The sequence below is a fragment of the Cataglyphis hispanica genome, chromosome 23 (genome assembly GCF_021464435.1).
Source record: "Cataglyphis hispanica isolate Lineage 1 chromosome 23, ULB_Chis1_1.0, whole genome shotgun sequence".
In the NCBI taxonomy this organism is placed as follows: Eukaryota; Metazoa; Arthropoda; class Insecta; order Hymenoptera; family Formicidae; genus Cataglyphis; species Cataglyphis hispanica.
The window spans coordinates 3,740,377-3,754,252 of NC_065976.1; the positions used below are offsets into that span (position 1 = coordinate 3,740,377).

Consider the following 13,876-nt stretch of genomic DNA (forward strand, 5'->3'; position numbering starts at 1 on the left):
ATAATATATATATATATATATATATATATATATATATATATATATATATATATATTACAAATTATATACAAATAACAAAAAAATATGCTAGATAATAATATCTATTATAATATCATAATATAATATGATGATATTATAATTTTCAATTTATTTATATATATTGATTATATTGCAAATTAACATTACTTTAATTATAAATTAGACAAAGATATTTAAAAAAATGTATTAGATTAGAATTTCTTATAAAAACAAAAAATTAATATCAAATTATTATTGAAATTATCATTGATTGTGATTCTTCAGATATTTTCGACAAAATTATACTTGTAATATACATATAAGTCGTAAACTATGATTTAAGGATGTCTAACAAAAAAAAGGAATACTCTGAGAATGTGTTGCGGATTTCTATATCACAAATTGTTGACAGCGAATGCGTGAGAATTACACGGCAGATGTTATCCAACGAAGAAGCGCCCGTTGTGCGAGAACACGCGTGCAAAACACGGTGTACATCCTCGCTCATAGCATTTTCGCGCGAGTCGCGCTTTACACGTCGTCTAATACCGGGTAATATCTCGCGGATGAGACCGGTTGTCAACGTTCTTCTGGCCGAGTCGCGGATCCTAAGTGTGATAAATGCCCGCGACGAAACCTGTGACGGTGGTGTTCGCCCTCTTCACCTTGCGCTCTCGCGAACAATTTTTCTCGCGCGCGTGTACGCGCCATAACTCGTCCCTAATGCTTACTGAATGATGGTCATTGATCATCGAGATCTTCCTTTTTCAAAACAATATACGTAGTATTAGGTGTAATGTATAAAAGGAAAAGATATGAATTAGATTATAATTTCTACTCATAAAAAAAATTAATATTATTATTTAATTTATTATTTATTATTTAATTTCTTATTTAAATTATTATTGATTGTGTGTGATTCTCTCTCTTCAGATGTTTTTGACAATATTTTTAATTATTACTATAATAATTTACTTGTAATATATAAGTTGTATATATAATTGTAAGCTATGATTTAAGATTTAAGGACATCTAACAAAAAAAAAGAATAATCTAAAAATTATGAAAAAGTGAAAATTGTAATTATGAGTAACTATAAATATTAAGAGTATTTTGATCGATCGATTTTAAACTGATATTGCATGCAAATTTCATTAATTTTTTTATATTTAATATCGTAAATTCATTAAATTCTAACAAAGACAAAATATTTTAATTTAATAAATTATATAAAATGGTCAAAAATATTTGTCATTAAAATATAAACGACAAAAATAAAACACTTTATAGCTTCTAATCTTATTGTTAATAGCGAGTAATGAAAGAAGACTCATGAAGATTTTTTAAATAACACATGAAAATAATATCAATAATTTAATAATATTTTAAGATATAATACTCTCTAAAAAATTTTCTTCTTATATAATCATCTAATTAATGATCCACTGATATTTTAAAGAATCAATATTATTTTTTCTCGCCTATTTTCATATTTATTTGTGTTTGCATTACCTGTGATTATCTGCTTTTAGTTGCCTATGATCGCTTTAACTCTTAACGGCCTTGCTGGCCGTTTGTATGGCAAAGTGCTCCTTTGCTTTCTGTCTCGTTAAAATCCCATACTGCAAATCTCCATCTCATTAACAGACATGGTGCGCTCGTCATCGAAGAACATCGTCGTCGAAGATGAAAGCGAATATCCGCAGTGAAGAAACGACTGAAAGCATGTAATACAAATTAGTAAAAATACAAAAAGTAAGATTTCAGTGCCATTTTCTCTTTTGCAGACTTTGAGAAAACATGATTAGAAACGATAATCGTTTACGAATACACGACAATTATATCAGCTTATCGTTATCGTTAAAGATATATGTTGGAATCTGTTGCAAAAATAAAAATATTATGGCTAATTATGGCTAAACTTACCTCGTAAAATAAATTAATCTACGGATATTTATGGCGAGATCCTATCGTTACGTGGCGCGAGAACCGACTGAATTCAAAAATATCCGTTAATCCAGTTTTTTCAGCTTTCAATAGTGACATCTTCATATAATATGTTGCATTATTTTGTCATTTAATTTTCTATTGGTAATGTAGATAACTGCGCGTGGTTTACTAACTTTTGCAAAATGGCTCTTACCTCTAACGTATATGGTTACCGGTTTTATACAAATATCTGACATTACCCGCCAATACCGAAAGTAGGGTTATCGAGAGCAGAAATATTTGTGTATTTATGACAAATAATCTCATTAGAATTGTGAAATAGAAATTGCTTGAAAATATACATGTAGTTTATTCGTTTATATTATAAGCGTACTATAAACGATATATATTTCCAAAGAATATTTTTAACATGGAAGTGTCTCCAATGGGCAACTTGCCGTAAGTATATAATAACAATAGTTTTTATATTTTCTATAATTTTGCACGGTTATTTGATCTAAAAAAGAAATGTATTTTATATTTGGAAAGAACAGAAATATCTGTCATAATATTATTTTAATATTACTTTGTTTCAATATTACCTTTTTTGTAACAATCCATAAAGTCTCATTAATTTATGTGAAGCAATTACTCTGTTACAATGATTAATAAAAAGTTGCAGCAAAGATTTATGGTCCATAATATCTGGCACAACATGCTATTGTGCAAAAGAGACTGTCGAAGATGAAATAAAGAATGGAACTGTTTTACTCAAGGAAGGTCTTCAGTTTTTTAAGCCATATACAGATGCATCATTGCAAAGCGTCTCTAAAAGAGATCCACCTCCTCTTCAACAGATGTATGATTTGATTAGTAAACTTGCTCCACTTATTGTAAGTATATATTATTCTATTCTTGCAAATATATGAGTTAAGTAATTTTTCTTTTAATATATTTTGAATATATTAATGTTAATATCTTTAATTTATTAATTAGAACTTAGATGCCACAATTACCTGGGATCTCGTATGCAATTTTGTGTCATACGAATATAGAAATTGCGCAGAGACTTTTGCAACACAGCTTACTGATCTCACTTCTATAAAAAGTTTAATTGATGATATTTGGAACTTTTATTACTCTGAGAGAGTGACCTTAATAAAATGTCTCAAACTTATGATTGAATATAAAGATAATGAAAGACATCCTTATCACAAGGAATTTGCAAAATTTTTTGATGAAATCTTGATGGGCAAACTACTTGAATCTATACTAAAGCAAATAAAAGCATTGAAATTTGTAAACCCACCTACACGTTCGCAATTCTGTACTGAAGATTATTTGCATAGATTATATAATAGCACGTTGATTGAAATGCGAGAGCTGCTTCATATATTAACTGTGATTGTGCATGATGTACATATTGCTGATTATGATTTTGTTAAGTTCTATGGAAGCATTGGGGTAAGATGCATACCTTTAAAAATTTTATATTATTATTTTATACTTTATATTTTATATTAAGAACAAATTTTATTCAAATACATATTAATAAAATTTTTTAGGGTGAACCTAGACGATTAGCAAGTACAAAAAGTTACGAAGATAAGGAAGCTATCATTAAAAAAATTGAAGAGATACAATATAGTCAAGTAGGATTATTACTTGTAGCATTGGATGTGAGAAAGCAGTAAGTTAACATTAAATTAATAATAGAAAATTTTTTATTATTAAAGAAAAAAATATATATATATGATTTTATGTATATATATGTATATATATATATATATATATATATATATATGATTTTATATATATTATATATATATATATATATATATATATATATATATATATACATGATTTTATATATATATATACATATACATGATTTTATATTTTAAATTATTTTAATATAAATAATCTTATTTGTATGTGTTTTTATTTTCTTACTATATATGTATTGTTTCAGTGCTGCTATGGAAGATTGGATAGATGGCATCAGAAGCAGTATGCAAGAAATCTTTGAACATAAATGCATTCGTGAAAATTCACCACAAGATGGACCATTGCTTCTATCTTGGATGTTAGCAAATTATGCGATTGACCCGGATAATATAGACACATTAAATCGCTTCAGACCATTTGGTGTTAAAGCCATACAACTCGATGTGTTTCATTATTTACAAGATTTAATGAACTGCGAAATCTTTCAAGAAGAGACTTATTATGCTGAAATTGTGCGAAGCAGCGTTTATAATCTTCTCACTTTACTATGCGCTTTTATCGATGAAGATCGGCTAAGTGCTTTAAATGGTATTTTCGACGCCATGGCTGCTACAATCAAATTCCCAGAATGTGCAACTAGATTTTGGAATGAACCAAACGATGGTTTATGGCCGATTTATAAAGTTGCTGTAGAATTATATCCCTATAAGTTTGAACCTTTAACCAGTATAGCTATTGGTCTTGCATCCACGACCATTACAAGTGCCAAGAAGGTAATATGATATTAATATATATTCAATTCATTATATATTAAATATTTAATATTACATGCTACAATTATTGTTTTTTATTTTAGATTGCATTGGAATTGGATAATCTACAAACAGTGACTATAGAGCTTCCCCGTCAAAGAGATCATAGTAAATCATTACAGCCATACAAAGCGGATTGTATAATTCAGAAGAACTCGTTTACTATACCCAGTAATTGTGCACGTGAAAACATTGCCGTGTTATCTACGGAGAAAGAAGTGGTTTTATTTCGTACAAAAGCGAGTTACTGGAATGCCTTACATCACAAAATAGAACAGTTATTTTCTCAAGCCGATGGCGGAATTGCGAATATCAGCGTGGTGAAGATAGATTTACCGGAAAATGTTTGTCATGGTCTCAAACTATTGGAAGCATTATTAGCCAAAGACATTGAAATACCATCAAGCATTGTCATTCCCACAGAGCTGAGTTTCGAAATCATTAACCGATTTTCATATCCGGTTCTACCAACAAATTTATACAAAATTGTCGCCGTGTGCATCGGTATCTCATCGAAATTGGTTTTAAGATATCCCGAAGATATTCTCTCACGTATGCGATTGGGTATTTACCCGAAATTCAATAATTGGTATCAGAAACCGGTAGACTTCGCTGAAGCAATCTCCTTCGACGGTGGTCTTATTGCGTCGTGGCTTTCAGGAATAGAAACTATCGAACACACTTACCCTATTCTACGCGCATTTTTAGATACCTTATACAATTATCTAATCTTCAAGCACAGTAAAGAGGCTATGTATACCATTGAGATACCGGGTATGGTGTTTCTCTTACAAGCTGTTTTACCTAAGTTGGACTCATGGTATTTTAAATCCAACGCTGAAAGAATTGATTTATGGCTGAAAAGCATGTACTGCATTCATCGGGCTCTAGAATCTACTCTATCCAAGAATGATATCCGCAATGAGTTGCAACTTGTTGTAGTATATAGTCTGCTCTACTTGGAGCCACGTCACGCATTGTTGAAACTACTCCGAACAGGCGAACGCACATTACACAATAAAATGATTACGGAGACTGATTGGATTAGTGGAAAAGGATTCAAGACTACCAAAACTGTAGAATTAGCCTTGTCGATAGTCAATCGCCTCTTAATGTTTAGAAAGTCTTTGGGTCTCGAATTGAGTGATAGATCACCTCTCGAGATTGCTTTGTATTCCTCTCCAAGAGTACCTAATGGACTTCTCATAGTACCGACCATTGTTAATTATTTATATGTTTGGTTTAGTCCTTCATTGCAAAAAATGGCGGTTAGATTACTGAAGAAGTTTGCGGAAGAATTTTCTATGTCTTTACTCGTTTGTATGGGGATGGATGGTACCTCTATACGAGAAACTTTCGCATTTCGATTGACGCTACCGACATGCGCGATTGAAGTAAAAGTTGCTATTCTGGAATTGGTCGCCGTATGCCTGGAAAAACAGCCCGGTTTGACGGAAGCCCTCTTCAACATTATGCATCAAGCGGAACGCAAGAGAATTTTCCCGCGTCCAGCCGATGAGTTTCTTACGGAGGGCTGCAGTCAATTCTTGGATTCGTATTTAGAACGAATGTACAAAGAAAGTGGCATTGTGTGCGACAAATTATACGACAGCACAATGGCGGTATTACGTGCCATGTGGTATTACAGAAACGAAATTCTCGTCAATTTCTTCCGGAAGCGAGAGAAATTTTGGAGCCATCTATTCGCGCCGCTTTTCAAACCTCTGGTACCGGGTGTAAAAGGTTATTCCCAATTGTTAGATGTAATTACGTTAGAATTATATAAAAGTCCATTACTCGAAGATAATTTCTCAAAAAATCTAAAAGAACTTTTGGACAAAACTAAAGATCATTGGAAGAAATTAGCCATATATGTTCTCGATGTTGCAAACGGCGAAAATGAGAGTACTAAAGAAGAGCATATAAAACAGGACAAAACCATCGATCCGTTATATGAGATTAATTTAGAGTCTTGGTATCATTTTATTGTCATGCTCACTGATGATCGAACGGCTAAACATTATCCAATTAACGTAACGCAGGCGCATCTTCTGACTCAGCTGGCTCTGGATTCTTTATTGGAGCGAGTGAAAGAATCTAATGATACCAGTAGCGGTAAAATTCCTATGTTACTGGCCTCTTTATCTTTGAGATGCATCACTTCTTGGAAACAGATGTGCGTTGGCGACTCGAGGATTTTCAAAACTAGGCTGTCACAGCTCACGCAAGAGATAGCGCAGACTTACCGTGGCTTCGGAAAGGCCCTGCGCCAAACGATGATCTCGTTACTACTTGGATGCGTACAATTGGTGAAAAGTACCTTAGCCGAAGATTCAGCGAGCCTAGAGTACCTTTTGGCGCATTCCTGCACGATCGCTATTTGCGAATTGGAAGAACTGAAGGAAGCTGCCTTTCAGCTAGAACGTCGAAAACAACAAATCTCTATCGATCTCATTAAGACCGAGCAGAAAGATCCGCAGAAAAAAGCTGACTATTTCAGCGCGGAGACCCTCCGTGGTATACGGGAAAGTTTACCGGCGACATTAGCTGTGTGCATGGTGACGCAGTTGTTACGATCGTATGTCGAACGTAATGCAAATTTCAAGCATCGTTTACGAGCCAGTTGCGTACAGCTGCGTCAAATGGTACCTGAATTGATGGCATGTGTCGGTTACACGCTACAAAAGTATCCTTATCTTAAATTCAGTATAGCAGCTTTGAGTTTGCTGGGTGTCATATCGCGTTCGCCGTATTGTCCGCACCCTATCAGCGACAACGATATCGCAAAACTCTGGCTCAGTCTGATCCCGCCAGAAGACATCGCCAACAGTATGCTCGACTCATTGTACGACGATTCGGTGAACGGTCGATGGCGTTGCCAGGATTGGTGGCCGCTGTATACCCTGGGCTTGGAGTTCGTAATAGGTTTGGTGACTAGCGAGACGCACATGGTGTACATCAATCATGTAATCCTTTTCTTAAACTCTCATGAACATCAGTTAATGGTTGTCTCCACTTTACTGAGACACACTGCCGATTTGTTGGCCGCTGATCTGATACAATCGCTGATTGCTCTTATACATGCTATAGCTACGCAAACATATGTTTGGAACGCGATCCAGCCAAGTGTCCGTGAAACTCTAATCAAATGCACATATCTGGTGTACGACAGTACGGTAAACTTGTTGTTAAGACCACGGATACTTAAGTTTATCATTGATGGCATCAGCGTGGAAAGCGCCGAGGAGCTTGAGTCCTGCGACAATCGATTGCCTAGTGGCGAATTGAAGCTTCTCGTGAACAAATTGATTGTCATAAACACGACCTGTGCGCTAACTTTTGTCCATTTCTCTCCAAAATTGAACACCCTTGTGGACACAATATATACTCAGGATTATTGGTATACGCCGATGGCCGAAATGAACTTCGGCCCACCGCAGATGAGCATGAGTTCCGGTCCTCGGCTCACCTACGGCACAATCATCAGTTCAACGCAGTTATTCACACAGGCTCTTCACTCCCGCTCACAACCCGTTACTTCGTTGCCCGCGTCTTTAATCCCGCACGCAACTGGACGCGAAGATAAAACGGATTCCGCGAAGAAGGAATGGGAACGTGCTGCACCAGACAATCTCCGGCGTATGCACACGAGCAAGGATTTACGAAGAATCATTCACGCTTCGAGCTCAATTTCCAGAACGTCGACATCTAACATCGGTTCCGGAGAATTTCTGGGGTACCCCGTAAGTGGCCTGGATGTCACCGTACCATTACTTAGCAGTCCAAGACTCGTACGTCGTCCGTACGATCCGTTGATATGTGAAAACACTATTCTTTCGAGAGCGACCGCTTTGGCGACTGGTAGACACGTCGCGAAGAGCAGCGGCACCGGCGGCAACGGTAGTCCAATCATAGCAAGAAATCATCGGTTCTGCGATCCGTGGTTCGAGTCCATGGACGAGAACAATACACGTCTGGCATTGGAAATCAATCTTATTCTGATATTGTCTCAGGCATTGGAAGGTGTAAAGAGTCCTAGACTTGCGTTGCGAGATCGTCAACTTATAGCGCGAGAGACTGCTACGGAGCTGGGGGTTTTCTTCGATTTTCTCGAGCACCGCGGCACACCAGATATCTGGCAGGTGAAGGGTTCCTTAATAGACGTGGATACACGGAGCTCCAGGACAATTCAGGATACCAGTGATCTAACACAAATGAATTTACCGGCAAGACTCCAGAAGGACAGTACCCTTGACAAAGCGCCAGTGTGCTCACCCGATCACGAAGACTCTTCAATGGAAGTAATTCAAACCGAGACACCGGAGAAAAGACTTGATGATAGTATCCTTACAACTGGTGTTTTCAAAACGAATGTTAGCAGCGTGCAATTCTTACCGTTGATGGGGAAACTGCTCAAGACAGTTGTCGAATCGTTGGACTCGGCACAATTTCGCTAAAGTTTGTGAAACTGTTTTATAATTAGATCTTAATATATAGATTATCACTTTGGAATAGAGTTTATCTCTCTTAACATTCCAATATATAAAGTGAAAATGAACATATATTCTAATATTTATGACTGTGTTTTGTATCATGTATCATTTTTTTAAATTTGGTACAAAATTGTACAAAATGTGCAAATTGTGTGATATATATATATATGTATAATTGAACATTTGTATGCATGTCACAACTAATTGGTACTAACCAATCATATATGTATCGTATAAATATATTATTTTTCTACTGTGCACAACGCAATGTGAGAATTATAATCGTATTAAAATAGTCTATATCTAATATTTAAAGGGAAAGGAAGAGGAAAAAAAATTAAAGAAACATAAAAAACATCATATTAAATCTATTTTTTTTTTCTAATTTAGCCTGTGTTTTTATATCACTATTTATGAATGATTAAACATAATGTAATGTGTATATTCAGTAAATTAGAAATACTTCATGTTTTTCTTAAATAGTTTCTAAGAAAAATGTGCAAAATACAAAATATACGATTTTATACACAGCCAACTACTTAACGAAGGACAAAACGAATTATTAGGATCTATCTATTTATTAAGGATCTAGCTATTTACGCGTATCCTTTACATGAAAATAATAACAACTGTTTTTATTGACTTTCATTTAAATTTTATCATTTAAACATTTATTATTTTTTATTTATTTTGGTTTGAACTGACAAGTTTCACGAGATTTCGTCTTTTACAAATTTATTGCCAATCCAAAGACAGAGATGTGCTTTGGATAAATTGTGAATTACACATTAATTACAATAATGGTGCATGTGATGCCGTTTCAGTTCTCTGTCAATCCACTGACTGTGAATAACTATTACATTTTCAACCGAGATATTAATTTCAATTGAAATACATCTTTTTTCTAGAAATATTTCTTCAGAAACGGGAAGAAGAAAAATAGAGAAAGCTACAGTAATTCCCGTTTTTCGCTCAGTTTAATTATGTTTAATTTTTATCTTGAATCTTATATATAATATATATATATAATATATATATATACTTTAGTCTCTTTTCCTCGCAAATGCACATTCCTCCGACTTCCGCATCACTATATATAACATTACGCACTCATGTGCTAAGGACAATGAATAATTACGATATAGTATAAAAATATAATCCTTGATATTAATGAATATTATTATGCGTTAAGACATTAGCGATGTGAGTGATGATGTGAGTGCCGAGTTAGGCACACCGCGTAAAGACATCCGCCGCCTTTCAGGCTGAACACCTGAAGGTCGGATTAGACGCTAAGGGGGCAAATGAGGTAAAATGTTCTCAGGTGAGGGTGTATCGTGGGAATCATTGCTTCTAGATGATGTTACTCGCTGATGATAGTAATTATTGGAAACCGCAGGGGCAGAGGCGGTAGAACAAGTAGTAACTGTATTTGTCGAGCCGAGGCCTGTAACCATTGTTGTAGACATAGTAGCTGTGGTAGTACTGATCGTTATCGTCGTGATGACTGAGGAGGTAGGCTGATTTCGAGACGCTAGATCGCTCCAGCGTTCTGCTAGCGCACAACCCGATTCGGACGAAGGACAATCTGGATGACGAATTGTCGACGAACAATATGTCGGTGTAGTTAAAGCGCTGGAATTGCACATGGACGAAGATATGGTAACTGCGGCCGATGTTACCAAGGGCGGTGGCGGTGGAGGTGGTGGTGGTGGCGGCGCCGTTGGACCATTGATCTCTGCCAACGGGTCGACTGCGTTTCCATCCCAAGGTTCTGTCGATTTGGATTCGTCATTATTAATCACGTTGGTGCTAGATCTTTGTCGTTTGGCGTCACCATACAGCAAACAGTGGACGTTAGGCGAACTGCTACGGTCTCGCACTCCCTCTTGTTCCTCGAGGAATCGGTCCATATAGTCCCTGCTTGCGATTTAATAGTTCTGTCATTCATGCTTGCAATAATTGGATTAACAAAAACTATTACATTGTAAAGTGTATTAATTGGTGTACTATCAAATATTATTGTATCAGGCTCAATTTTTTTAATAAATTGCAATCATATGTGATTTTCATTATAAAATTTTCTGTGTTTTGGTATAAAGCTCCATTATGATAAAGAAAATACTCACGTGATACCAGGATGCAGAGCATACTTTTTCTTTTCTAATCGAGCTTTGTACGTAAATATATCATGCCGCTCCGTTTTCTTCCACAAGTAATAAAATTGCACTAACTCTCCGACAGATCTCGTTCTCACCTACAAACAAAACAAAAAATTCTCTTACTATAAGTCACTTGTAATACAACTCATCATTAATCACTCAATAAAGTATCTCAATAATTTCTAAATAATTTATAATAATTTGTACGAATGATTTAATTTTGTGTGATGTGATAAATATTATTCATTTCATGTCTTTTTTCCTTTATATACAAAAAAATAATATTCGTAGCATTTTACTATAGATACAATGATAGTAATAATTTGTCATTCAATTCTGTTGTGAAAACATTAAGTTTTGATTATTATGTACCTTATTCTTTTGTATAAGATGAAAATCTTTCCCATAAGTGCGCAATCCGGATTCAAAATTATGACATTCCTCTTCTGACCAAAGACTCACTGCATCCGTAGGAGGAAGTACATTCATTCGACGTCTTCGCAATGCTTCATCGAGATTGTAACCGCATTGCAGTAGAAGATACAAGGCCTGCTCGTCATCTCTAATATGAGATCCAGCCGGTAATGAGCCACCCTTTACGACCGGAAGTTGCGCGCGTTCCAAAAACTCTTCCGTATCTTCTTCGGATATATGACTGGGATCCCACAACATCTTATCTTCATTCTCGTACGGCAACGCATCGTCGTAACGACACAGGCCTTCTGGAATTGCTGCTTGGTAGTCAGTGCCAACCATGATTGTCTTCTTCCACTCTTCTTCATCCGGACTGTAGTCGCAATCGTCCTCTTCTTCCTCGCTTTGCGGCCTCGAAACACTTCGTAATAATCTCGAACTGCCACTGCCTATTCCCGCACTGACTATCCTATCTTCTGGACCATCAATCGCACCACTGGCGCTACTTTCTTCGACAATACTGTCAGCAGCACTGGCTGTACCTAAATTAACTATACCGTCGCATGTAACGGCATTAGCGTTCACTATCGTAGGCGACGATCTAGTTTTCTTTCCGTTTCCACTTCGCGTGCCAGTCATCGAGCATTCTTCAGCTTCGGCATCTTCATCATCATCTTCGTCATCGTCGATCCTACGCTTTCTGTTGTCCCTGCTGCCTACTCCATCACTGTTATTGCTTTTCATTGTTGATCCTGATAATGATGATGCCTTATCTTTTCCTTTCACCAGCATTTCTGTATAGAATTGCTTGAGATCCGGCTCGTTGCTAGCCGCATCGGCCTCGTCGTCATCATCGTCGTCGTCCGCATCGTTGTCACCTTTATCCGAGTAACGCTCCTCGGTCTCAGGATCACCACTTCCAGATGGCAGTAACATATGATCGGAACTGTTCGAGTTCTCCGTCGAGGGATCACCGTACCCGTACATGGCAAGTAGATCTTTCAGTGGCATGTCACCTTCCTTACACGAGGAGACAGAGAAAAATAGATCATTATTACATCAAGCATATTTTACTGGCTAAACATGGAATCTCACTACGAGAACGCACTTTGAGTCCAAAGTGTTGCAGAAACTTATCATAATTGTAATTATTTATGGGCTCGATTTTTTCATTTCTCAGGCTTGATCCTAGAATAGTCGGGATCAGAACTTTGTTACAGAGTGACAAATGTGTATACATATATGCAAAGTGCACAGTCTTAGATATCAGCGGAGATATACCTTTTGCAAATTGGACAACTCGTTGTGAGAATCTTCACTACCTTCTAACGCTTCTTCTTCATCCAATGTTCGTTCATCATCAAAATCATTTACCATCATTTCTGTTGCAGGACCCATATCATAATCCCGATCTGCCCTGTAAGAAACACATACATTGTTACAAATAACACTGCTACAAAGTCTCTATTCTTTATTATATATTCTTAATATTGTTTAAAATTTTTTTTATATATGTGAGGGGATGTTATATTAATTTATATTAGTTGCTACATAGATGGACGTACACTTACATGATTCTACGTTCTCTATTCACTCAGATTGGAACATAACACACAAATGGTATACACACATCAATGCATATAGACGATGCACCAAAATGGATCACCACAATGTACAAGAACTATTTGCCAACAGTCTGCATCATCATACCATTCCTCTGGCATAAAGGGTAGACAAGTTAGGGGCTGGCCTTAGCACATTTGATTCTATTGTCCAATGTAGGCGGGATAAAATGAGAGATACATGGAGTGTTGTGGGGTTTAACCTCAAACTGGATTGACATTCATATCACAATAGTACTCACAACACTAGCGCGTATAGTCTTGTCATGGTGGAAACTGACATTTCATAAAACATCACCGAGTACTCTTTCTCTCTCGGATAATAGGTTGCGTCAATTCTTTTGGTTACAAACACCGAGAAACTGCGAGTCCTTACCCTATTGTCCTCTTTCACAGGTAACAACAAACCCCTGTCTTTCACTCAACTCGAGCGATTGAAATGTCACGAATTTTTTAAGGCACAATTTTTTATCGAGCGAGCATGATTCGCAACGTACGGTACGCGACGTTACGGCACATATAGATAAATCATTAATTATTAAACGACTTTTTAACTAGAATACACACTAGATGCACACTACATTATTTATATTTGTCGCATTCACCCCTCGGCTTGTATATATTCCGAAAATGAATGCGACAATCGAGATAGCGTCATTACGGCTATTACCGCGAATGTCGAGATTCTTCCAGAACTG

General features: G+C 36.2%; 3 protein-coding genes across 12 annotated transcripts in view; 1 reads left to right on the top strand and 2 right to left on the bottom strand.

Annotated features, from left to right (window-relative positions):
- LOC126857815 (cysteine-rich motor neuron 1 protein-like) overlaps positions 1-1,651 on the bottom strand; it is a 263,792-nt gene extending 262,141 nt beyond the window's left edge. The window contains exon 1 of the mRNA XM_050607586.1: positions 1,531-1,651. The gene's annotated coding sequence lies outside the window, so the exon portion shown is untranslated. The remainder of the gene's footprint in view (positions 1-1,530) is intronic.
- A 505-nt stretch (positions 1,652-2,156) lies between these two features.
- On the top strand, positions 2,157-9,326 carry LOC126857796 (nucleoporin Nup188). The gene is made up of 6 exons (XM_050607517.1): positions 2,157-2,406; positions 2,624-2,840; positions 2,944-3,411; positions 3,513-3,637; positions 3,920-4,448; positions 4,532-9,326. Exons 1-6 carry the CDS (start codon positions 2,378-2,380, stop codon positions 8,942-8,944), a joined length of 5,781 nt encoding a protein of 1,926 aa, XP_050463474.1. The 5' UTR covers positions 2,157-2,377; the 3' UTR covers positions 8,945-9,326.
- A 4-nt stretch (positions 9,327-9,330) lies between these two features.
- LOC126857813 (mesoderm induction early response protein 1) lies at positions 9,331-13,876 on the bottom strand. 10 transcript variants are annotated; one of them, XM_050607583.1, is made up of 6 exons: positions 13,421-13,876; positions 12,838-12,973; positions 12,665-12,744; positions 11,515-12,576; positions 11,110-11,237; positions 9,331-10,903 (listed from the first exon to the last, which is right to left on the bottom strand). In XM_050607583.1, exons 4-6 carry the CDS (start codon positions 12,565-12,567, stop codon positions 10,273-10,275), a joined length of 1,812 nt encoding a protein of 603 aa, XP_050463540.1. In that variant the 5' UTR covers positions 12,568-12,576; positions 12,665-12,744; positions 12,838-12,973; positions 13,421-13,876; the 3' UTR covers positions 9,331-10,272. The 10 variants fall into 10 exon arrangements, with proteins under 10 accessions (XP_050463540.1, XP_050463534.1, XP_050463537.1 ...); XM_050607577.1 differs by lacking the exon at positions 12,665-12,744 and adding an exon at positions 13,128-13,322; XM_050607580.1 differs by lacking the exon at positions 12,665-12,744 and having other exon boundaries at positions 13,555-13,876.

Excerpts from the sequence above, each read along its gene's own strand:
- LOC126857796 (XM_050607517.1), top strand. The coding sequence starts at position 2,378 with ATGGAAGTGTCTCCAATGGGCAACTTGCC. Across the intron at positions 2,841-2,943 it reads GTAAACTTGCTCCACTTATT|AACTTAGATGCCACAATTAC; the intron begins GTAAGTATATAT and ends TTTATTAATTAG. Across the intron at positions 4,449-4,531 it reads CCATTACAAGTGCCAAGAAG|ATTGCATTGGAATTGGATAA; the intron begins GTAATATGATAT and ends TTTTTATTTTAG.
- LOC126857813 (XM_050607574.1), bottom strand. The coding sequence starts at position 13,473 with ATGTTTTATGAAATGTCAGTTTCCACCATGACAAGACTATACGCGCTA. Across the intron at positions 12,974-13,420 it reads AGACTATACGCGCTAGTGTT|GGCAGATCGGGATTATGATA; the intron begins GTGAGTACTATT and ends TGTTTCTTACAG. Across the intron at positions 10,904-11,109 it reads GCTCTGCATCCTGGTATCAC|CAGGGACTATATGGACCGAT; the intron begins GTGAGTATTTTC and ends TTAAATCGCAAG.